Genomic DNA, 21681 nt, shown 5'->3' on the forward strand with positions numbered 1-21681 from the left:
TGCCCATGGTGTCGAGCTCGGGCCCGACGCTCTTCCTCGCCTTCGTGGGCATGTTCTTCATCATCTTCAAGATCCAGGAGCGGCAGATCGAGATGAAGATGTCCAAGGAGAACCAGGAGATGGAGGACTACCTCGCGGCCTGCAAGACCGCCGAGGACAACAAGATGCCCGAGGAGCCCGAGGCCATCCTCATCGAGTACGTCGACGCGGCCGGCGTCGGCGGCTGGGGCCGCCTCGCGGCCGGCGACGGCTCCGGCGGCGAGACCAAGGACGAGGCCGGCGGCGGCGGCATCGAGATGCGCCAGGAGACGCCGCCGTCCGTCGCGCCCAAGGAGGTCGAGCTCGACACGGCGCCGCCGCCCGAGGGCGCCGACCACGTCATGGAGTTCGTCGTCGAGTTCGAGACGCTCACGCGCGTCGCGCCGCGCCCGAAACCGCCGCGCCCCGAAACCGCCCCCTCTCTCCCGGAAACTCTTCGCCCGACCGGTCCCCGCGCCCTAGGTTCACGCTGCCCAACGGCGTGCAGATCATGCGGGGCGTGTCCGGGCGCTTCGACCCGTGCACGAGCACGGCGATCATGGGCGCGTCGGGCGCGGGCAAGACGACGCTCATGAACCTCGTCGTGGGCAAGGTCAAGAAGACCAAGGGCACGATCCGCGTCAACGGCGAGGTCGTCGAGAGCCTCCAGCGCTGGAAGAGCCGCCTGGGCTTCGTGCCCCAGGAGGACATCATGCACCGGCGGCTCACGGTGCTCCAGAACATCGCGTTCTCCGCGTCGCTGCGGCTGCCGACGACCATGTCCGAGGAGGACAAGGCGTTGCGCGTGCGCGACGCGCTGAAGGTGCTGCGCCTCGACCAGGTGCGCCACAGCATCATCGGCGACGAGATGCAGCGCGGCGTGTCCGGCGGCCAGCGGAAGCGCGTGAACGTCGCGATCGAGATCGTCGCGGACCCGTCCGTGCTCTTCCTCGACGAGCCCACGTCCGGGCTGGACAGCGTGTCGTCGACGGAGCTCGCGCGCATGCTCGGGGACATCGCGCGGCGGAAGCGGCTGACCATCGCGGCCGTGGTCCACTCGCCGAGCCCCGCGGCGTTCGCGGCGTTCACGGATCTCATCCTGCTCCAGACGGGGGGCACGCCGGTCTACGTGGGCAAGCTGCCGGGCTGCGAGCCCTACCTGGCGTCCATCGGCTTCACGTACCCGCGGGGCGAGAAGAACGGCGAGCCCTTCGCGGACTACATGATGGGCGTCGTCGCGGGCATCGACCCGCGTGGATGCCAAACCTTGACTTCAATGTGAGCGTATGCGACGGTTTCGACGCGAGGCGTTCCGCCACGCTTCGAGAACTCGACGAGAGCAATCGATTCGTCCAAACATCAGCCGAATCGACGTCGATGTGACCGAGCTAGAGAGTGCTGAAGGTTGGCGGGGACCCCCCGAACCAGCGGTTGGAATCCACGCAGGCATCTACAAGCCGGACCACTACAACGACCTCGAGAACTGGGACCGCATCACGGCCTTCGGGGACCTGTGGAAGGCCCACTTGGAGGGCGAGCGGCCGGACCTCCAGGGCGTCAAGGAGGGCAAGACGAAGGCGCGGCGGACGTCGGCGATCATCCGGAAGACGCGGAAGACGGCCGCGGAGGAGCAGGCGCTCCAGCGGAAGCGGTCGACGTGCTTCCTGATGAAGTGCCTCTACCGCATCACGGACACCATCGGGCTGATCCTGACGGACCTCTACGAGAAGCCCGAGGCCGTCATGTCGCAGTGCAAGATCCGCGACGAGGACCCGCAGCGGCCCCAGGCGGGCTTCGTGCTGCAGTTCCGCCTGTGCTTCGTGCGCGCCATGCGCCAGTCCTACGGCTCCTTCCGGTCCTTCGTCATGGGCTGCGTGCTGACGAACCTGGGCATCGGCCTCATGCTCGGCGCTGTGTGGATTCCAACCACTGGTTTGGGGGGTCCCCACCAAACTTCAGAACTCTCTATCTCGGTCACATCGAAGTCGATTCGGCTGATTTTTGGACGAATCGATTGCTCTTGTCGAGCTCTCGAAGCACGGCGAAAGAGTCTGGTCCAAACCGTTCGATTACGCGCACATTGAAGTCGGGTTGAAGATTTGAATTCCACACAGGCTCGGCGTGCTCATGGACATGGGCGACTACCTGAACGTGCTCGGGTCCTACCCCGAGGACATCTGCTGGCGCCAGTACCCGCTGTTGATCTACGCGTGCCTGGGCCTCCAGGCGAATTCGTACGTCGCCGCGCTGAACTTCATCGCGTTCATCGTCATCGGCGCCGGGGCCGCGGTCGCGACGAACACGTTCGGCGCGGAGAAGGTGATTTATTGGCGCGAGTCGTCGACGGGGCTGAATTCCGTGGCCTACTTCGCGGCCAAGGTCGTCGCGGACGTGCCCAAGGCTCTGGCGTCGACGCTCTGCATGCTCGCGGGCCTGCTCTACTCGTTCGTGTCGCCGATGAACACGGGCGAGCTCATCACGGCGACGGTCATCCTCTACCTCAACTCCTACGCCGCGGGCTACCTCCTGAGCTTCCTGCTCCCCTACGAGGCCTGCGGCATGGCCGCCGTCGGCTGGGGCATCTGCTGGGGCCTCATGTTCGGGGGCCTGAGCCTGACGATGCGCGAGGACCTCGCGGGCTTCAAGAACAACCTCATGCTCATCTCGAGCGCGCGCTGGTACAACGAGGCCGTCTGGTACTCGTCGACCATGTACCCCTTCAGCGAGGTGCGCGACGGGCCCTCCAAGGGCAAGCCCTACTACAACCTCGACGCCGCGAACCACGCGCTCTGCTTCTACAAGACGCTCTGGGAGGCCTGCGGCTGCGCCTTCGCCTGCCTCCTCTGGTGGCTCGCCATCGACCTCTTCCTCATCGTCTTCACGAAGCTCGACAAGAAGAAGTAGGCGCGGCGTCTCCCCGCGCTCCGCCGCGTAACACGAGCGCAGAATCGGACGCCGTGGGAAGCTACTGCGCACTCCTTACCAGGAGTGGGCGCGATGAAGTCGCCGCCGCGGGCCGCCTTGTGGCGGCGCGCGGGACCGGGGCCGCCTGTTTTTTCGCGCGGACGGGCTACGCGGGGAGGCCCGACGACGCGGCGAGGAGCGCGTCGCCCGCCCGCGCCCAGGCCGAGGGCCGCTGGGCGTCCGGGTGGCCGCTGTCGTCGAGGGCGAGGCCCACGTCGCCGTCGTCCGTGGGCTTGTCGCCCGCGGCGGGCGTCCAGTCGCCGTTGAGCTCCCAGGCGTCGGACGCGATGGACGCCATGGACAGGGACATGGCCACGGACGCGATGGACAGGCTCTTGGGGATGGAGCCGGCGCTGGACAGGTTCCCCGGGCTCGGCGGCTCGTCGGCCTTGGCGTCCGCCGCGGCCCCGTCGGAGAGCGTCCGCGACCGGAGGCTCTCGAGCGCGTCGACGCTCTTGCCGCCGCCGGGCCGCAGGGGCGCGCCCAACGGCCGCGCGGCGTCCCGCGGCTCGCCGCGGCTCGCCGCCTCGTACTCCGCGCGCAGGTCCGGCGCCGCGGCGCGCGCGCGGGAACCGGGCGAGCCCTCGGCCGGCCGGTCCGTGCCCGCGCGCGTCTTCGCGGCCGGCGGCGGCGCCGCGGGCGGCGCGCGCCGCCGCGGCTCCGGGCGACGGGCGGCGGCCGCGGCCGGCCCGCGGCGGCCGCGGCGGCGCCGTCGCGCGGGCGCCGCATGCCGCCGCTCCGCGCCGACGCCTGGCGCTCGATGCAGAGGTGCTGTCTCGCCGTCTCCACGGAGCGGGACACGTGGGTCCGCGCGATGTCGTCGAACGCGAGCTTGGCGATGGCCCGCTCGCCGGCGTCGATCGCGCGCTGCCAGAGCCGCATGTTGCAGTAGCAGACGCCGAGGCCCGCGTCGGCGTGCGCCGCCGTCGTCTCGCCCATGGGCGCGCCGGACGCCTCGAGGCCCTCGAGGATCTCCCGGGCGTCGCTGAAGTCCGCGACGGCGCGCTCGTAGCTCAGACACGCCGCGTGCGCGTGGCCCCGGAGCAGCCGGATCCGCGCCTCCTCGTCCTCCTCGGCGACGCGCACCGCCGCCGGCGACCGCGACTCGACGGCGCGCTGCACGGCCCAGCGCAGGGCCCGGTCCAGGTCCGCGACGGCCTCCCAGGGCCGGCCTGCGCGGCGCGCGTTCTGAACGGAAGCGATTCGAGCCGCGCGCGCCGCGCGCGCGCCGGACGTCTCCATCGAGGTTCGCGCGTTCTTTTTTGTAATGCGCGCGTTCTCTCATGGCTAGAGCAGACGCTGCGGCGCACCCATGCCCAAAAACGCGGCCGCGCGGCCGACGAGGCCCGCCGGCTCGCCCGGGCTCCGCTCAACGGCTTGGTTCGCCAGGTACCAGCGCCGCGCGGGCGTCAGATTCGCCTCGTCCACTTCGCCGTCCATGGCTGCCGCAGCGCGGCTCGGTGGGAGCCGCGATTGACTGGTAAGCGACGACGCAGCGGACGGCGACGGCGGCGCAAGAGTCGATCCGCGTGTGAGAGGCTGAGAGCTTCTGAGGCTCTTTGGCTGCAACATCACCAACTTGAAGTTATTTTCGGGTGTCGCGAATGGCGCCTGCCGAGGCAGCTCGCGCGCTCCGACGCCACGCCTTTTCTCTTTTTAGCGCCGAGAAGCGGCGCCAACGCGAACGCGACGTCCCCGGGTCTTCGAGTCGCGCGCGCGTTCGGCCGCGGCGGTGTCGCAGAGCCAGCCCCTGGCGCGCCGCCCGGGGATTCGACGAGGAAGTCGCGCATGTGCCAGACGTCCGTCGCGCTGCAGGCGCCGCGCGAGGCATGCGGTCGGTGCGGCGCGCGCCGCCACCCCCGGCGTGTGTCTCTCGAGCGTCTCTCGCTTTCCCACCTCAGCACTATGGCTGCATATTTCGCCGCACGACACCGAGCCATGCGCGTCGTCGCCGCGCGACCGGTCGCGCGATGTGCGACGACGCGCGCGCAGCCGAACCCCATCGCGACGTTCAACACGTCCTACGGCAGTTTCAAGGCCGAGATCTACCTCGACCGCGTGCCGCGCACGGCGAGCAACTTCATCGACCTCGCGCGGTCGGGCTTCTACGACGGCCTGCACGTGCACCGCGTCGTGCCCGGCTTCATGGCCCAGTTCGGCTGCCCGGAGTCGCGCGACCCGCGGTCGCCGCTCCAGGGCGTCGGCGGCCCGCCCGACGGCGCCTTCGAGAACCTGGTCACCAACGAGACGGAGCAGCGGTCCAACGGCGGCCTCATCGCCGACGAGCACGTCGACCGCACGTCCAACGGCCCCGGCACGCTGTCCATGGCGAACACGGGCGCGCCGGACAGCGGCGGCTCGCAGTTTTTCTTCAACGTCGGCGGCAACGCGCAGCTCGACTGGTTCTCGCCGGGCCCGAGCCGGCACGTCGTCTTCGGCGCGCTCGTCGACTCCGCGGCCTACGAGACGGCCGTGGCCATCTCGCGCGTCCGCGCGGACGACGACGACCGGCCCGCGGAGCCCGGAGCGGGAAACGAGTGATTCAATTCAACGTGAGGGTTCCGCGCGCGATGGTTCCAGAGAAAGGATCCGCGCGTCGAGACCGCTCCGAGAGATGATCGCTCGTCCAAGAACGAGCCGAAACGAGTGGAAACTGACCGAGAGAGGCGCCTTTGACGTTGGGAATTTTTTCCCGCCCAGGTCGAGCCCGTCGAGGTCCGGTCCGTGCGCGTCGACGCGCCGGAGAGGCAGGCGCGGACGCTCACGTGGGACGACGAGCAGGAGCTCGCGCACCTCGCGCGCATGCGCCGCGGCGCCGCGGGCGAGGACGCGGACGCGACGTTCGCCGGGCGCATGGGCGTCGGCGGCGCGGCGCCGCTGAGCGCCGAGGTCTTGGAGTCCGCGGACCGGCGCACGGCGGTCACGGAGGTCGACGCCGGCGGCTTCGAGCTCAACGGCGACGTCTTCGTGCCGTCGAGCGTCGCCTGCCTCGCGCACAGCGCGTTCCTCTGGAAGGCGCGGCGGCCCGAGGACGTCACCGTCGAGTCGATGCGCCTCTTCACGGCCGTGCACCCGCGGCCGGAGATCGTCGTGTTGGGGTTGGGCGCCAAGGGCCCGCGGGAGCGGCTGCTCGACGTGGAGCTCTTCTTCCGCGACGAGGGCATCGCGCTGGAGCAGATGGACACGGCGAACGCGGTCCACACGTTCAACATCCTCAACGACGAGAAGCGCGAGGTCGGCGCGGCGCTGCTGACGCTCGAGCCCCGCGGCGCCGACGAGTACGCCGACCCGTTCGCCGCGGCGCTCGCGGGGGATGGTAACAAGGGGTGATTGCGCAGGGAGTCGTCCGTCCGAAGCTCGCTCAGGCCGGGATACCCGGCGGGAAGTCGGCCGCGCCCGGCGACTGCCTGAAATCGCCTCACATCACAAAGCCAAGCACACCGCCTTCGCGCTCACGAACGTCACGCGCACCGCGACCCCGACGCTTCCCACCCCACCACACCGTCACTCGCTCCGACCACAAGCAACTCGAGACCATGGACACATTGAAAGACTGGCAGATCAAGCAAAACGAGTACGAGATCAAGAAGGCCCGAGCCAAAGCCCTCAAGCTCCGGCTCTCCTGCAGCATATGCGGCGAGAAGGCCAAGCTCAACTGTCCCTGCGGAACAACGCAGTGCGCGCCCGGCGCCGATATAAACGCGTGCGAAAGGATCAGGGGCGGCGCGCCCGCGCCGCGCGACGCGTTTCGGGCGCCGTCACGCGCGACCCTCCAGGTATTGTTCGACGGACTGCCAACGCATCGACTGGCGCGAGCGGGGCCACAAGAAGGCCTGCAAAAAGGTCCGCGACGACCGGGCGGCGGAGACGGCGCGGGCGGAGGACCCGGCGCCCCCGCCGTCGCCGCCGGAGGAGGTGTTCTACGGGCCCGCGCCGCGGTCGGGCGCCGACGAGGTTCGCGCGCGTATTGCGGCGGAACATGAGGCCGCTCGCGCGCGCCGCGAGGCAAACCCGGTGCCAGAACCGCAGTCGGTGCGGTTCGGGTCGTGTTGCCCGATCTGTCGCGAGGATTGGGTTCCGCACATGGAGACGAGCACTTACGTCTGCTGCTGCAAGAAAATCTGCAAGTCGTGCAGTGATAAAATCGGGTCCGCGCCGTGCCCTCTCTGTCGGGCGCCGCCACTGAAAGATGCAGAAGCGCTGGCTCACATTCGCCGCCACGCGAAGGACGAGGTGCCGGAAGCGGTGAAACTTCTGGGCGACGCATACCTCTTCGGCCATTATGGACTGGTGAGATCGAACAAAAGGTCTGCGAAACTCTACAAGCGCGCCATGGAGCTCGGAGATGTGGGGGCGATGAACCGTTTTGCACGGTACTGTTTTTTTGGCGCATGTGTCAAGCGTGACCTGAAGACCGCGATACGACTTTGGCGCATGGCCGCGGATCGCGGCAACGCGGAGGCGCAGTACATGCTAGGGTTCTTTTATGAAAATGGCAGCAGAATCAAACACGTCGACGATTTCGAAGTCAACCTTTGGGAAGCCTCAAGCTTATATGCACGTTCGGCCGCCCAGGGCTTCAAGCATGCCAAAGACGACTGGGACGACCTGACCTTGCGAATCACTGAGGCGATGGTGGATCAAAAGCTAAACTGCTTAAAACTGGACGTGGCCTCCGTGCGGCGCGGTCAATCCGTGCGTCCACGGTCAAGAGAGGGACCTTTCCGCCTGCATAGAATCTGATAAATTCCACCGCGGCGCGCCCATCCCAAGAAGAGAGAACGGCCGGTAGAGGTTAGTCCATACAATGGCACTGGGCGCTCGGGGGGTGCACGGGCAGGTCCGAGCGAGGGGGAGGCGGCGCGCGGGCCGCGCGCCGCGCTGGGATCTTTTCCGTTCACTTCGCCGAGGAGTTGGAGAACTTGTTTTTCGAGATGCGGCCGCCCGCGCGCGTCGGCGAGCTCTTGGGCGTGAGCTGGCTGACGAGCTTCGCGGCCATCTTGAAGCGCCCCGAGCCCGGGCTCGTCGGGCTCGTCGGCGCGGCGGGCGCCGCGGCTCGCGACACGTGGAGGAGGCCGTCGACCTCGGCGTCGACGTCCGTTTTGCTCGCCGCGTTCGGGTCGCCGAGCCCGAGCTCCTTGGCGACGGCGGCGATGCACTGGGGCGAGGACGTCAGGTTCTTGAGCAGCGCCGCGGCGTGCATCTGGCTCATCTCGTTCTCGCCCTGCTTGCACATGTCCACGAGGATCGGCACCGCGCCCGCGGCCGCCATCGCGTTCCGGTTCACGTTGTTGTTGTAGGTCAGGTTCCGCAGCGCGCCCGCCGCGGCCTCCTTGCAGACGACGCTGTGGCCGTTCTTGCAGAGGCCCACGAGGGGCTGGACGGCGCCCGCGCACGCGATCGCGACCTGGTTCGCCTCGTTGTTGAACGCCAAATTCCAGAGCGCGCGCGCGGCGGCCTCGGCGGCCGCCGCCGTCGCCTCGTTGTCCCCCTCCTTGCAGAGCTCCACGAGCGGCCGCACGGCGCCCGCCTCGACGATCAGCACCTGGTTGTCGACGTTCACCGCGAGATTCCGGAGCGCGCCGGCCGCCGCCTCCTTCGCGCCGATGGTGCCGCCCTTGGACAGCAGCGTGACCAGGGGCCCGATGGCGCCGCTCTCGGCGATGGCCACCTTGTTGTCGTTGTTGATGCTCAGGTTCCAGAGCGCGCGCGCCGCGCATTCGGCCGCGGCCGCGTTCTCCTCGTTCGTGCCGTCGCGGCAGAGGTCGACGAGGGGGCCGATGCCGTGGGCCGCGACGATGGCCACCTTGTTGTCGCCGTCGAGGGCGAGCACGCGCAGCTCCGCCGCCGCCTTGACCCGGTTCTCGAGGTCGTCGTGCGCGAGGTGCTCGATGAGCTCCGCGATCTGGCCGAGCTCCGCGCGGCCGCCGGGGGCCTCGTCGGTCTCGCGCACGCGGCGCATGCTCGGCTGCTTCTTCATCATCTTCTTCGCGCCCTTGTAGGCGCTGTGCGCCCCGGCCATGAACGACGTCGTCTTCTTCTTGACCTTCTTGGGCGCCCCGCCCTCGGCGCCCACGTTGCGCACGCTCAGGTCCAGCGGGTCCTCGTCGTCGCTCTTGAACTCGGCCATGGCCGCTCAGAGGAGCCGGGGCGTGCGCGGGCCGCGACCAACCCCGCCCCGCGCGCCGCTCCCAGGACCCGGTGATCCGAAATCGGCTGGCGCAGCAGCAGCCCCGCAAAATAAGCAGGGACAGGAACAGGTACGGCAATGTTGCACCATAGATAACTGCCGCGTATCCCCCGCACTTTTTGGCCGCCACTCGTTGCGCTTCACCAACTCGACAGCTCTTCACAAACGTGAATGGGTCAAGGTCGGCCGGGTCATTTTCGGCCGGGCGATCACATATCTAGGGGATCTCACTGGCGTAAAAAATAGTACACCAGGGAGCAGCCCAGCCGCTCGTGAAGCATGAAGCATGAAGCCGCCGTCGTCGCTGCCCCCCCGGCCCGACCATGGCGGGCCCGCTGCTCGTCTGGGAGTCCGGCGCGACGTTGTCCGTGCACGGCTTGACGGCGGCGCATTCGGGCTCCCGTCCCATCCAGTGTCGGTTGGCGGCGGCGACTTCAGGTCGTACACGAGCACGCTGGTTCGGCGCCCCCTGGCATCTCTGGGTTCGGACCCGCGAGGCCGCCGACTTCCGCGTTCGAGGGGGGCGCATGACCGTGCCGCGCTCCATGGAGGCGCGCTGGCTCGAGACTCTCCGCGGCGCCCGAATCGCTCGCCGCCCCGCGGCGGGCTTTCAGGGCAACCGCGTGCACGGCCGAGACCCACGGCGTCAGCCTCTGCGGCGTGGGCTACGCCGAGCCCAAGCAGACCTTCCCCGGCGACATCATCTGCCGTACCTACGCCTTCGCCGAAGACCTGGCGCGCGCTGTCCAGTCCCGCGCGCCTCGCGCGGGCGTCGACTTAAAACACCGGCGCATGTGACATCTACGGGCGCACTCGTCGGTGGGGGAGAGCCAAGGGGGGCGCCGCCGCCCCCGGGCCGACGGCAGGTCTTTCAGACCTCGCCCTGGCCCCGCTAGACGTCCCCCTCCGCTCAGTCGAATCAACTGTGCTTAAACAGTTCATGAGTCAACCGATAGACCATTGATCGAATGGACTTTCTGAGTAGTCATGAACAGTGATTATGGTGGGCGCCAAAACACCCCCTGGCGACCCTCCCGCTGGACCCCAGCGCATCAGGGGTCCGTCCAACATGTCCTTTGGAGGACCAAAGCTGAAAAGCAGCCATCCATGCCGAAACTCGGCTGTGGACGGGCTGCCGAGCACGACGCGCGCCGCGGCTCAAACCTGGTCAACGACCCGAGAAACGCGCATTGGGGACACCCGCGACCGCTTCGAGACCCTCGCAGACACCCCTCGAGTGCCCCAGCCGCGTAGATCGTCCTCTGGGCCCGGCGCTGACCGCCACGACCACTCGGAGCGTTCGACGCGCGCCGCCGGGGCTGCCACGCGCGCGCGCGTAATCTCGGACATGAGCAATCCGCGGCACGCGGGGAATCTCATCGCGGCACTGTCCCTTCGCGATTCCCCGAGCGCCGCGGATCGATCGATGCCCCAGGACCGACATATCGCCCCTCGACGCGTCGAAATGGCCCGGATCCAGAGGCCCCGTTCGCCCCGAAATCGTGCTCGTCTCTCGAGATCGAGAGCGGCGCGTCGAAGATCGCCCGCCGGCGCGGCGCGGGCTCGAAGGCCGCCGGGGCGCCCGGCGGACCGAGCCGCCGAACGCGGCCGTCAAAGTCGGGCGCTGCCCATCGGATCGGCTTCCCAGTGCGCTGGAGCAGCTAGAGATCTTTACGCCAGTGTCTCGCTCCGGCTTCAGCGGCCGCGCCCCGCGCGCCGCCGCCGCCCGCCGGCCGCGCGCGCGCCAAAGGCTATAGGCGCTATAAGGCGGTCGCGCTACAAGCCGAGCGACGCGCGCGAGTCCCAGACGTGCCACCGGCGGCCGTCCGGGTCGTCGACGAGGCCGTCGATGACCTGGTCCATGGTCTCCGCGGGCGGCGGGTTGGCCTCGCCGTCGTGGATGATGGCGTGGGCCTCCGCCGCCAGGGCCTCCGTCGACGTCAGCCCCGACAGGAAGTTGATGGCGAGCTTGAACATGCGGCGGTTGCGCGCGTGCGCGGCGTCGTCGACGCCCACGCAGACGCCGTAGCGCGTGAGGAACGGGTAGAGCTGGAGCAGCTTCACGAGCGCCTTCTGCTCGTGGTCCTCGACGAGGCCGTCGTTGTCGAGGTCCGACGTCGCGCCGTAGCGCGCGAGCACGTTGATCGCGACGACGCGGATCTCGTGGTCGCCGATCGCCGGCAGGTCCGCGTGCGGGTTCGCGCGGCGGTGGTAGGCCTCGTAGACGGCGATGACGAGGCACAGGAGGTGGAAGTCGATGCAGATCGCCGGCGACATGGGGTCCGGCTTCCAGGTCAGGCTCAGCTCCGTCGGCCGCACCTCCGCGGCCGGCGCCGTCGCCGCGAGCTTCGCGTACATGGCCCGGAACGCGTCGCCGCGGGCCCGATCCGCGTGCAACGTCCGCTTGTGCTCCTCGCGGTTGTCTAACTCGTCCTCGGTCCGCAGGCTGCCCCGGGGCCGCGCGAAGAGGCCGTCGCCGCCCGTCGCCTCGACGCGCGCGAGCTCCGGGCCGACCCACGCCTCGAGCAGCGGCATGACGTCGTCGAGCGGTACGGCGTGGTCCCCCGCCGCCGTCCCGTTGCCGTCGACGCGGCTCCAGAACGCGAAGATGAGCGGGTCCGGCGGCGCGGACCCGATCTCCGCGACGACGGCCGTGTACGCGTCGATGATGATGGCCAGCAGCGCGTTGAGCATGACGAAGAAGCTCACGAGCATGTAGGACCAGTAGAAGAGCTGGGACGCGGAGTCGTCGTCGCTCGGGTGCGAGTAGAGCCCCGCGAGCGCGCTCAGCATGGTCACCGTCGAGTGGCTCACCGTCGCGAAGTTGTTCGACTCGCGGCCGAAGATGAGCGTGCCGAGGATCGCGTAGAGCCCCGTGATGAGGCCCATGAGGATGAAGAAGAAAAAAAGATCAAAAGCGGCGATGCGGATCGTCCGCGACACGAGGCCCATGCGCGGGTGGAAGTCGAGATTTTTTAAAAGTTGAAAGACCATGACGATGATCGAGTAGACGTTGAGCCGCTCGTAGATCACGTAGAGCTGCTTCAGCCGGCCCACGTCGGCGTAGGTCCGCTGGGCGTCCGCCAGCGCCGCCGACGCCTCCGTGATGCGGCCCACGGCGACGTCGTCCGCGAAGACGTCGAACCGGAGCGCGGACTCGAAGCTTTCGCACCGCGCGACGATGACGCACCAGACGACGATCATGGCAAAGCGCACCGTGAACGCGGCCCAGTCGACCAGGTTGAAGACCGTGAGGTAGTCGCCCAGGGAGCCCGTGCTCCGGTAGACGCCCCGCATCTCGTCGAACTCGAAGACGACGTTGACGACGAACATGATCACGAAGAGGAGCTCGAAGACGAGGCGCGCGTAGTCGTCGGCCTGGTCGTAGGGCATGGGGTCGATGAAGCTCACCTCCCGGCTCAGCGAGAAGCCGCCCGCCTCCTGGCGCTCGAGCCTGAACGCGAGCCACGTGAGCCGCTCCGACTCGCGGTTCATGAGCAGGATCTCCAGCGCGACCTCGACGGTGTGGCCGTCGAAGTAGCCGCCGTAGATGAGCGTCTTGAGCATCTCCTCGGCGCGCGTCCGGTTCAGGTTGATGTCGAAGACGACCGCGTAGTCCTCGCCGCCCGCGCGGCCCGGCCGCGCCATCGTGTAGTAGAAGCCCTTGGGCACGCCCGAGTCGTGGAGCTCCCCGGCGTCGTACAGGTCGAACTTGATGGCCTCGTTCGTCGCGCGGTAGAGCGGGCTCGACGGCTCGAAGGACGGGTCCACGCCGAAGGGCGACGTGTCCTTGGCGCCGAAGCACTTGTCCTTCAGCACCGCGCGCGACTCCTCGGACGCGAAGGGGCCCGCGGAGGGGCAGTCCGCGGCCTTGACGCGCCGCTGGGTGAGCTTGGGCCCGACGACGGCCATGTTCGGCTTGTTGAAGTAGCGGATGCGCACGTCGTCCGCGGCGAGGCCCGGGAACATGTCGTACGCCGAGCCTGGGCAGCACAAGGGTGATTCAACGTCGCTTCAACGTGCGTGTTTCGCGCGCGCGCGTTACGGAAAAAGCATCCACGCTTCGAGAGCGTTCCGAGAGATGATCGCTCGTCCAACAATCAGCCGAAACGAGTGGAAAACGGCCGAGAGAGGAGCCTTTGAAGTTGGGAATCTCGCTCTCTTGTGCTGCCCTGCGCCGAGCCGCCGCGGACGCGATTGGCGTCGGTCACGTTGAGCGCAAAGGGCACGGACCGGTAGGCGCCGGCGTAGGACGCGCACTCCGGGCAGGCGAGCGACGGCATGAGCGCGTCGCGCGCGGCGTCGAACCCCGCGAGGAGCGCGGCGCCGTCGCTGTGGTTCGCGAGCGCGCGCGGCGCCTCGTCCTCGTCCAAATTCCCGACGAGGCCGTCGCCGGCGAACTCGAGGAACAGCTTGTCCGCGACGGCGTCGTAGAGCTGGGACGGCACCGTCGCGTGGACCTCGTCGTTGATGACGACGCCGTAGGGCCACGCGTCCTCGGGGTCCCTAAACCACGGCGCGGAGCAGCCGGGGTCCTCGCCGCAGCAGTCGCCGCCGTCGTAGTCGCAGGCGAGCGTGTTCTGCTCGACGTCGCAATACCCGTCGCCGACGAGCTGCGCGTCGCACGTCTCCGCCGCGACCGTAGCCGCGTTCACGGTGTAGCCGTTGGCCGCGACGTAGACGTCGCCCGCGCTCCGGAGCGCCTGCGCGGGCGCGCCGAAGACGTTGCCGTACCAGGCCGGGTCCTGGCCGCCGCGCACGTTGCACAGATCGCCCGCGCAGCCGACGCAGTCGATCAGGGGCGCGTACTCCGCCATGTACTCCGCGTTCAGGTTGTGGCAGTGCCGCGCGGACAGCGGCCCGCGGTCCGGCGCGCCGACGGCGTCGCCCGCGAAGGCCCGCTCGAAGTCGCCGAAGCAGCCGCCGAGGCCGAAGGTCGCCTCGGGGACGCCGGTCGGGGGATTCGGGTCCAGAGCCATGTGCGTCTCGAAGAGGCCGATGCGCTTCCGGGGGTCGAGCGCGTGCCAGTCCGTCCAGCAGGAAGGTCTCGCCGCTCGTGCCGCTCGCCTCGACGTAGGCGTAGCCGTCGGCCGCGTCCGTCCAGTCCGCGCGATCCTTCGGGCCCGTGTCCTGCGTGCCCGTCTTTCCGGAGTTCCACGCCCAGGGCAGGTCGCTCTCCGTCGGCGTCGTCCACGCGCACAGGTCGGAGTCGAAGGCGCAGTCCATCGCCGCGCTCGCGCTCGCGAGGCGGCGTTTCGTCTCCGCCGGCGGCCCGCCCGCGGGCTCGGCGCCGGCGGCGATCGCCGGAGCCGCGGCGGTCCCCGCGCGGCCGTCCGCGGCCGCGGCTTCCCGTCGCCGGCCGTCGTGATCCGCGGCGGCCGCCGCGAGCGCCCGCCGTCGCCGCCGGCTGTCGTCGCAGGCGTAGAGCGTCGAGCCGCCGTCGTAGGCCGCGCGGAAGCCCGCGCACGTGCCGCCCGTCGGCGGGCAGAGCGCGCCGCTCCACGTCGCCGCGTCCGGCGCCTGGCCGCTCGGCCGGAAGTCGAGGCCGGACGAGCCCTCGAGCGACGGGTCGCAGTAGGTGCCGCGCGTCGCGGCCGAGAGGAGGCAGTGCGAGTTCGCCGGGTCGATGCAGAAGCTGCCCCAGTTGTACCAGCCTAAAAGGCCGTTGGCGTCGCCGTAGGCGTAGGCGCCGTCGGGGCAGCCGCCGGCGGGGACGCCGTAGGACCACTTCGCGTTCCCCCGGAAGACGGGATCGACGGACCCGTCCGCGTAGACCTCGTACGCGAGCTCGCCGCCGGACCGCGTCGACGCCGAATCGCCGTTGTCCCGCGCGGTGAAGACGTAGGCCTTGTTCGCGCAGAGGAGGACGCGGTGCTCCTCGCAGTCGGCGGCGCAGGTTATCGTGGCCACGAGGGTCCGCTTCGCGGCCGCGAGCGTCGCCTGGTCCGCGTCGGCCGCCGTCGCGGCGTCCGCCGTCCAGATCTCTATTGCGTCGTTGCCCCAGGTGTAGGCGTTGTAGGGGTCGAGCGCGACGACCGTGTGGTACGCGCAGGCGTCGTCCCAGTCGCCGTCGAGCGCGGCCCGCGGCGACTCGCGGCCGCCCCAGTAGCTATCGTCCTCGTCGAAGGGCCGCGGGACCTGCCACCAGTCCGCGATGGCCTCGAGCGCGAGGGAGTCGCCGTAGGCCGCGAGCTCGCGGTCGAGGTCCTCGAGGCCCGCCAGGCCGGGCTTCATCGCGTCCGCGTCGTAGGCCTCCCAGAACGCGTCGCCGAGGCAGACGTAGTCGTTGTCGACGAAGGAGCAGTCGCATTGGGACGCGTTCGGGCAGGGCGCCCAGGTCTCGCAGGCGTCGCCCCGGCAGAGGCTCCCGCGGACGGCCGGGTGCGCGACGGCCACCGTCGCGCCCGTCTCCGGGTGCGTCGCGTCGAAGCCGTCGAAGGCGAAGCGGAGCTCCCAGTTCCCGGCGTAGAGCTCGAGGCTCACGGACCCGCCGAAGTCGACGTGCTTCGGGTCGAGCTCCGCGGTCCGGTAGGGCAGGCCGCCGATGGTGACGTCGCCGTCCCAGACGCACACGGTCTCGAAGGAGCCGAGCCGCGCGTCCGACTCGTGGCAGACGTTCCAGCCCGCGACGGGCGCCTGGACGACCGCGCCGTACTCGTCCTGCGCGCCCCACTGGGCCGCCGTGTAGCCGCCCAACCCGTGCTCCGCGAAGGCCTCGACGAGGGCCACGGCCCGCTTCAGCTTGTAGGCGTCGTGGAACGTCACGCGGCGTACGCGCGGCACCCGTCGTAGCCCGCGCACGCGTCCCAGCGCGGCATCTCCTCGGGCGCGTCGCAGACGCCGTCGCCGCAGGCCGCCTCGGAGAAGATGAGGTCGACGACGTTGTTCTTCAGGAACCCGTAGAAGCCGTCGAAGCCGCTGAGCCGCTCGCGGATCGGGTAGACGGATTTCGGGAAGACGCGCGTCGCGTTCGCGTCCTCGTAGAGCCGGTCCATGACGCTCAGCACCTCGCCCCGCCCGTTGCCGCCGATGGACCGCTGGAGCCAGATGACGACGAGGAAGATGAAGACGTAGAGCAGGTACACGACGAGGTTCCCGTAGCCCGCGAAGAGGCCCGCGTCGTACTTCATCCGCCGGAGGCAGTCCACGAGCACGCTGATGCTCAGCCACTCCGCGTCGCCGTCGCCGGCCTCCCGCTGGCTCTCGTCCTCCTTGAGCAGCGCCCGGAGCCGGCTCGCGTAGTTGCCCGCGGACTTGGGCACGAGCACGCGGCTCATCTTGCCGAACGTCGACGTCCGCAGCCGGTTCGGCCGCTTCGGCCCGAAGACGGCCAGGGACAGCCGGCCCATGGCGCCCTTCGGCGACGCCTTCCCCGTCGGCGAATTCGACGTCGAGAGCGGCGCGAGCGCGACGACCGCCGGCGCCGCCGCGCCGTCATCCGCCGCGCCGTCCGCGGGCGCGGTGCTGGCCGCCGCGGCGCCGTCGTCGTCGCCGGCCTTGCTCTCCGACGCCGCCGCGGCGACGGCCGGCACCGCCGCCACGCCGAGGGGCAGCACCTTCGCTGCATTCTCCAGCGGCGGCAGGCCGCGAGGCGTCGGCGCCATCGCAGAAGCGCTACAGATCCGATCCGGTGGAGTTTCGTTGGTCGATGCTGCCCTTTTCAAGCTTTTATTTGAGTAATCGCGCCAAAGACGATGGGCCCTCGCAGTTGACAGAATCGAAAAGGAACGATGGCCAACGAGGCGGAGCTCGACGTGCTCGAGGAGCAGCTGAAGAAGTACGAGGAGCTCATGGCCCTCGCGCTCGCCCAGGCGCCGCCGGGCGTCGCGCTGCCCGCGGAGCTCCTCGCGGCAGCCCCGGACGCCGGCGACGCCGCGAGCGGCGCGCCGATCAAGGAGCGGCTGGCCAAGGCCGCGGAGAAGTTCGAGCGCTTCGCGTCGCTCCACGACGAGGCCCTCGCGACGACCGCGACGACGAAGCAGGAAGCCGTCGACCTCACGGAGGACGACGCGCGGCGGCCGCCGCCCGCGCCGCCGCCGCCGCCGGCGGCTTCGACGCGCTCTCGCGCGCCGCGCGCCGGCCGCCGCCGGCGGCCCCCGGCGACGCGTCGCCCGCGGGCGTGCCCCGCGCACTCCTCCGCAAGCGCCGCGGCGAGAACCTCGCCGTCGCCTTCGGGTCGTGGCGACGGACCGCGGCGGCGAAACGGGACTTCGACGGCGGCCTCGTCGCCGGCGCGACGACGCTGCGGCGGTCCATCGCGCGCTGGCGGGGCGCGAGCGCCGCCGCGGCCTTTGGCCGCTGGCGCGCGGCCCTCGACGCGGCGTCGACGCTCGGCGCGGAGCGCGCGCGCGCGGCCCGGGCCGTCGCGGCGCTCCGAGTCGTCGCGGCGGTCGCGGCGCCCGCGGACCGGCGGCGCCGGGCCCCGCTCCGGCGCGCCTGGGGACGCTGGGTCGTGGGTGCGAGCGCGGCGGCGGAAGCGAGCGCGGCGGCGGAGACCCGCGCGGCGACCGCGGCGGACGCGGCGGCGGAGGCGCGCGCCGTCCGCGCGTTCCTGCTCGCCGCGGCCCTCGCGTGCGCCGTCGCCTGCGTCCTCGGGCTCCGGCGACCAGACGCCTGCGCGGAGATCTGGGCCGAGCGCGCGGCCGCGGCGTGCGTCGCGCTGTAAGGGTCGCGGAGGTGATCGCATCGCGGGGGCTCTGAGGCCCCCTCGCCGTCTCGGTCGCGAGCATCACGAGCAGTGGGCGGTGGAGCAATGGAGCTACTTGTGGGGGCGGGGTTGTCGGGCGCGAACGGTGTTGTCAAGGCTGTGACGGGGAAGAGCATCCTACAGCACTGCGGCATCGCCGTCAACCGCCTCCGGGCTACTGTGCTGGGCGAGTATATGGGCCACGCCCTCGCAGACAAGGCCGCAGACAAGGCGTGGAAGCTCGCCGAAGCTAAGCTCGCCGGGCCGGATCGCCACGAGCGGCTCCTCTTCTCGCAGCGCCTCGAAGCTCTGAGCACTTTATTACAGAGCGTGGCGTCGTCGCCGGCCGTCGAGGACGACTCGGTGAAGAAGGCTCTCGACAATTTGCGCTCCTCTCTCGAGCGCGCCTTCAACGCCGCCGGCAGCGCTGATGGACGCCGCTCTTCGGAAGCCGACATCGACAACTACAAGCAGGACCTGCAACTGGCGTTCTTGGTGGCGAACCACGACGACCGCGAGATGCACGCGACGGAGAACAGCTTCAAGTACGATCCCTACGACTCCGATTCGGATCAGGAAGCGTCCCTTCTCGGCGAGGGCTCCTTCGGAGCGACGCACACGATGCGCAACGTCGACGACGGCCACCTGTACGCGGTCAAGCTGATCAACATCAAGAAGGCGCGCGTCCCCATCGAGAACCTGCGGCAGGAAGCGTCGCGCCTCAGGACGCTCAATCATCCGAACATCGTCCGCTACTACACGTCCTTCACGAAGAAGAAGTTCTTCGCGATCGTCATGGAGCTCCTGACCGGCGGCTCGCTGCTCGAGCGCATCGACGGCGCCGCCGGCCCGCTCCCGGACGGCCAGATCAAGCGGTGGACGATCCAGATCGCGTCCGCGCTCGCGCACATGCACGCGCAACGCATGCAGCACCTCGTCGCCAAGTCCAAGGTCTCGTCCGCCGGCGGCAAGAACGCGGTCGGCGCCGAGCTCTACCGCTCGCCGCAGAAGGCGCTCGGCAACGCCTACGACGCGAAAGACGACATCTGGGCCCTGGGCTGCATGGTCGCCGGCGCGGCGACCGGCAAGTCGCTCGAGGCCCGCAGCGCGAGCGGCGCGGGCCTCTTCGCGCTCAGCAGCGACAAGGTCAAGAGCCTCGTCGACGAAGCCGCGTCGAGCACCTTCGGCGAGCTCGTCGCGGCCACGCTCGCGATCGAACCGATCGCGCGACCGGCGGCCGAGATCATCAAGCTCGCGCTGCGAAGCGGGAAGCCGCTCACGGCCGTGGACCGCGACGGCACGATCTTCGAGGAGGAGGACGACGATGCCACGTCTGATGCCTTGAGCGACGTCCCGTATGCGGAGGTCGTCGGTGTTGAATCTTCGAACGACGCGCCGAGCGAGAACGGCCTCGGCAAGGTGCGGGCGTCGGCGACGAGCGCCGGGTCGACGGCCAACGGCACGCCGACCGCCGCCGAGGCTGGTGCGGCGGCGTCTCGAGGCGACTTCGGCCCGCTCGTCGACCTCCTCCGGACCGGCACCGACGGCGCCAAGGAGTGGGCCGCGGGGGCTTTGTGGAACTTGGCTCTGAACGCCGACAACCGGGTCGCCATCGCCAAGGCCGGCGCCGTGGACCCGCTCGTCGACCTCCTCCGGACCGGCACCGACGGCGCCAAGGAGCGGGCCGCGGGGGCTTTGTGGAGCTGGGCTGGTCAGAACGCCGACAACCAGGTCGCCATCGTCAAGGCCGGCGCCGTGGATCCGCTCGTCGACCTCCTCCGGACCGGCACCGACGGCGCCAAGGAGCAGGCCGCGTGGGCTTTGTGGAGCTGGGCTGGTCAGAACGCCGACAACCAGGTCGCCATCGCCAAGGCCGGCGCCGTGGATCCGCTCGTCGACCTCCTCCGGACCGGCACCGACGGCGCCAAGGAGCGGGCCGCGGGGGCTTTGTGGAGCTTGGCTGTTCAGAACGCCGACAACCAGGTCGCCATCGCCAAGGCCGGCGCCGTGGATCCGCTCGTCGACCTCCTCCGGACCGGCACCGACGGCGCCAAGGAGCGGGCCGCGGGGGCTTTGAAAAACCTCACACGCGCCGCCGGGTCCCGAGCTGCGGTCGCGCAGGCCCTTTCCTTGAGTGCGGCTACGTCAGAAAGCGGCGTCGACGCGGCCATCGACAAGCTCGGCGGGATGTGAGTTCGGCCACCTCGCGCTCGCTTCGCGGACGTCGCGTCGCCATGCTCACGGCACTCCGAGACACCGGCGGCGCGGCCCCGGAGCGCGCGGCGCATCGCGGCGGCGACGGCGCCGCCGTCGTCGTCGCCGCCGCCGTAGGCGCCGGCGAGCTCGAAGAGGAGCTCGCAGTAGGGATGTGATAGCCGAAGAGCGTGTAGGAGAGGAGCTTGTTGTAGTCCGGCGGCGCCCCCTCGAAGCAGAACGGCGCGTCCGCGCCCTTCTTCCCGTCGAAGGAGTCCCAGTCGACGTAGACGACGCGGCCCGGCGCGAAGATTTTATGTAATTTGCGACAACATGACAGTCTTGTTTCCAACCCTGAAGATTCGATTGGGACATCTTCGACAAGTCGGGGGAAAATGACAATGATAAAGATGGATTGTAGATATTGGCTTGGTTTGCTTTTCTTTCCTTTTCTATTTTTCGCGTATTCGGGCCTTGTCAGGGGCGTGTTTAATAACTTCGTGGCGGCCATGCTCATCATTTTCCTTCTTGCCTTTCCCTGTACTTTCTTTTCCTTCTTCATATTAGTCAACGACGCGAGCGCTACCTGATTTCCGGCCTCAAGTTCGCCGCCTGGAAGTCCGCCGCGCGCTCCCTCTCCCTCCGACTCGAAGACGGCGCGCGCCGCCTCGCGGACCGCGCCGCCCTCGCCACCCTCACGACCAACCTCCGCCGCGACGGCTAGGGGGCGGCCTCCGGCCGCCGCCTGGCTCGTGTCGCCGTGGTACCCCGCGAACCCCCCTGGATAAGCCCCCGGGGCCGTAGAGACTGATGCCGAAAACTTGAAGGCCGCGCGCTTGCATCGACGTTCTTGCATGTGACGCCCTTCCAGCGCTTCCAGTGCGTCGGCACGCTGTCGCATACCTGGCCCCACGGGATATGTTAGGCGGCGCCCCATCGGTCTGTAAAACAACTCGCGTACTAGCGATTCTCTAGAGTGTAGACTCGGAGCAGCAAGTCCCTCGAGTGGCGCGCGGCGTTACTCGCGCGGGCCCCGCCGCCCGGCGGCGCTCACTCGTCGGGGGCCGCCTCCCCGCCGAGGGCGTCGAAGAGGCCGTCGCGCTCCTCGGCCGTCTTGACGCGGATGAGGTAGGTCGCGGTCTCCGTCGCGGACGTCATCGCCGCGACGCGGAGCGCGGTCTCGCCGTGCTTGGCGACGGTGGCGTGCGGCGGCTTGCCCACCTTGACGTTGAGCATGAGCGAGTGGATCTGCTCGCGGCGCATGACGACGCGCACGGAGCCGTCGAGGCCCCGCTTCTTCGCGACGGCCTCGTCCGCGGGCGGCGCGGCCTCGAGGACCTTGAGCGCGCCGACGCCGCGGTCCTTCCACGCGGGCCGGTCGTCGCCCTTCTCGAGCACGAAGAGCTTCGCGCGGTGCTTGGCGACGCAGCGCTCGCTCTCCTCGCCGTTGGACACGTTCGCGGGGTCGTCGCCCGCGTCGTCGCCGCCGGCGGCGGGCTCGGGCTCGCCGTCCGCGGCCTTCTCCGGCGCCCCGAAGCCCGCGCCGTCGAAGGCCGCGGGCGCGCCGCCGCCGCCGAAGCCCCCGAAGGCCGGCGCCGGCGCCGCGGCCGCGCCCCCGAAGCCCGCGCCC

General features: G+C 69.8%; 6 protein-coding genes across 6 annotated transcripts in view; 4 read left to right on the plus strand and 2 right to left on the minus strand.

Annotated features, from left to right (window-relative positions):
* Nucleotides 1-523: 523 nt before the first annotated feature.
* On the plus strand, nucleotides 524-1300 carry ABC14 (hypothetical protein; the record flags this gene model as incomplete). Its single annotated transcript, XM_009036628.1, has 1 exon — nucleotides 524-1300. A coding segment is annotated over one exon (777 nt), but the record flags the coding sequence as incomplete, so codon positions are not given.
* Nucleotides 1301-4867: 3567 nt separating this feature from the next.
* AURANDRAFT_52836 (hypothetical protein) lies at nucleotides 4868-6317 on the plus strand (the record flags this gene model as incomplete). The annotated part of the gene is made up of 2 exons (XM_009036629.1): nucleotides 4868-5496; nucleotides 5683-6317. The coding sequence occupies 2 exons, from the start codon at nucleotides 4888-4890 to the stop codon at nucleotides 6310-6312; spliced, it is 1239 nt and encodes a 412-aa protein (XP_009034877.1).
* Nucleotides 6318-7879: 1562 nt separating this feature from the next.
* AURANDRAFT_62551 (hypothetical protein) lies at nucleotides 7880-16776 on the minus strand (the record flags this gene model as incomplete). The annotated part of the gene is made up of 5 exons (XM_009037032.1): nucleotides 7880-9103; nucleotides 10982-13155; nucleotides 13284-14112; nucleotides 14246-15913; nucleotides 16012-16776. The coding sequence occupies 5 exons, from the start codon at nucleotides 16774-16776 to the stop codon at nucleotides 7880-7882; spliced, it is 6660 nt and encodes a 2219-aa protein (XP_009035280.1).
* Nucleotides 16777-18377: 1601 nt separating this feature from the next.
* AURANDRAFT_23563 (hypothetical protein) lies at nucleotides 18378-18791 on the plus strand (the record flags this gene model as incomplete). Its single annotated transcript, XM_009036630.1, has 1 exon — nucleotides 18378-18791. A coding segment is annotated over one exon (414 nt), but the record flags the coding sequence as incomplete, so codon positions are not given.
* A 558-nt stretch (nucleotides 18792-19349) lies between these two features.
* AURANDRAFT_3932 (hypothetical protein) lies at nucleotides 19350-19943 on the plus strand (the record flags this gene model as incomplete). Its single annotated transcript, XM_009036498.1, has 1 exon — nucleotides 19350-19943. A coding segment is annotated over one exon (594 nt), but the record flags the coding sequence as incomplete, so codon positions are not given.
* A 1125-nt stretch (nucleotides 19944-21068) lies between these two features.
* The window catches only part of AURANDRAFT_71135 (hypothetical protein), a gene marked incomplete at both ends in the record, with an annotated part of 10986 nt that continues 10373 nt past the window's right edge, over nucleotides 21069-21681 (minus strand). Inside the window, one exon of the mRNA XM_009037031.1 lies at nucleotides 21069-21569. Within this exon, the coding sequence (XP_009035279.1) occupies nucleotides 21102-21569 (468 nt within the window). The remainder of the gene's footprint in view (nucleotides 21570-21681) is intronic.

This window comes from Aureococcus anophagefferens (genome assembly GCF_000186865.1).
Source record: "Aureococcus anophagefferens unplaced genomic scaffold AURANscaffold_5, whole genome shotgun sequence".
Taxonomy (NCBI): domain Eukaryota; class Pelagophyceae; order Pelagomonadales; family Pelagomonadaceae; genus Aureococcus; species Aureococcus anophagefferens.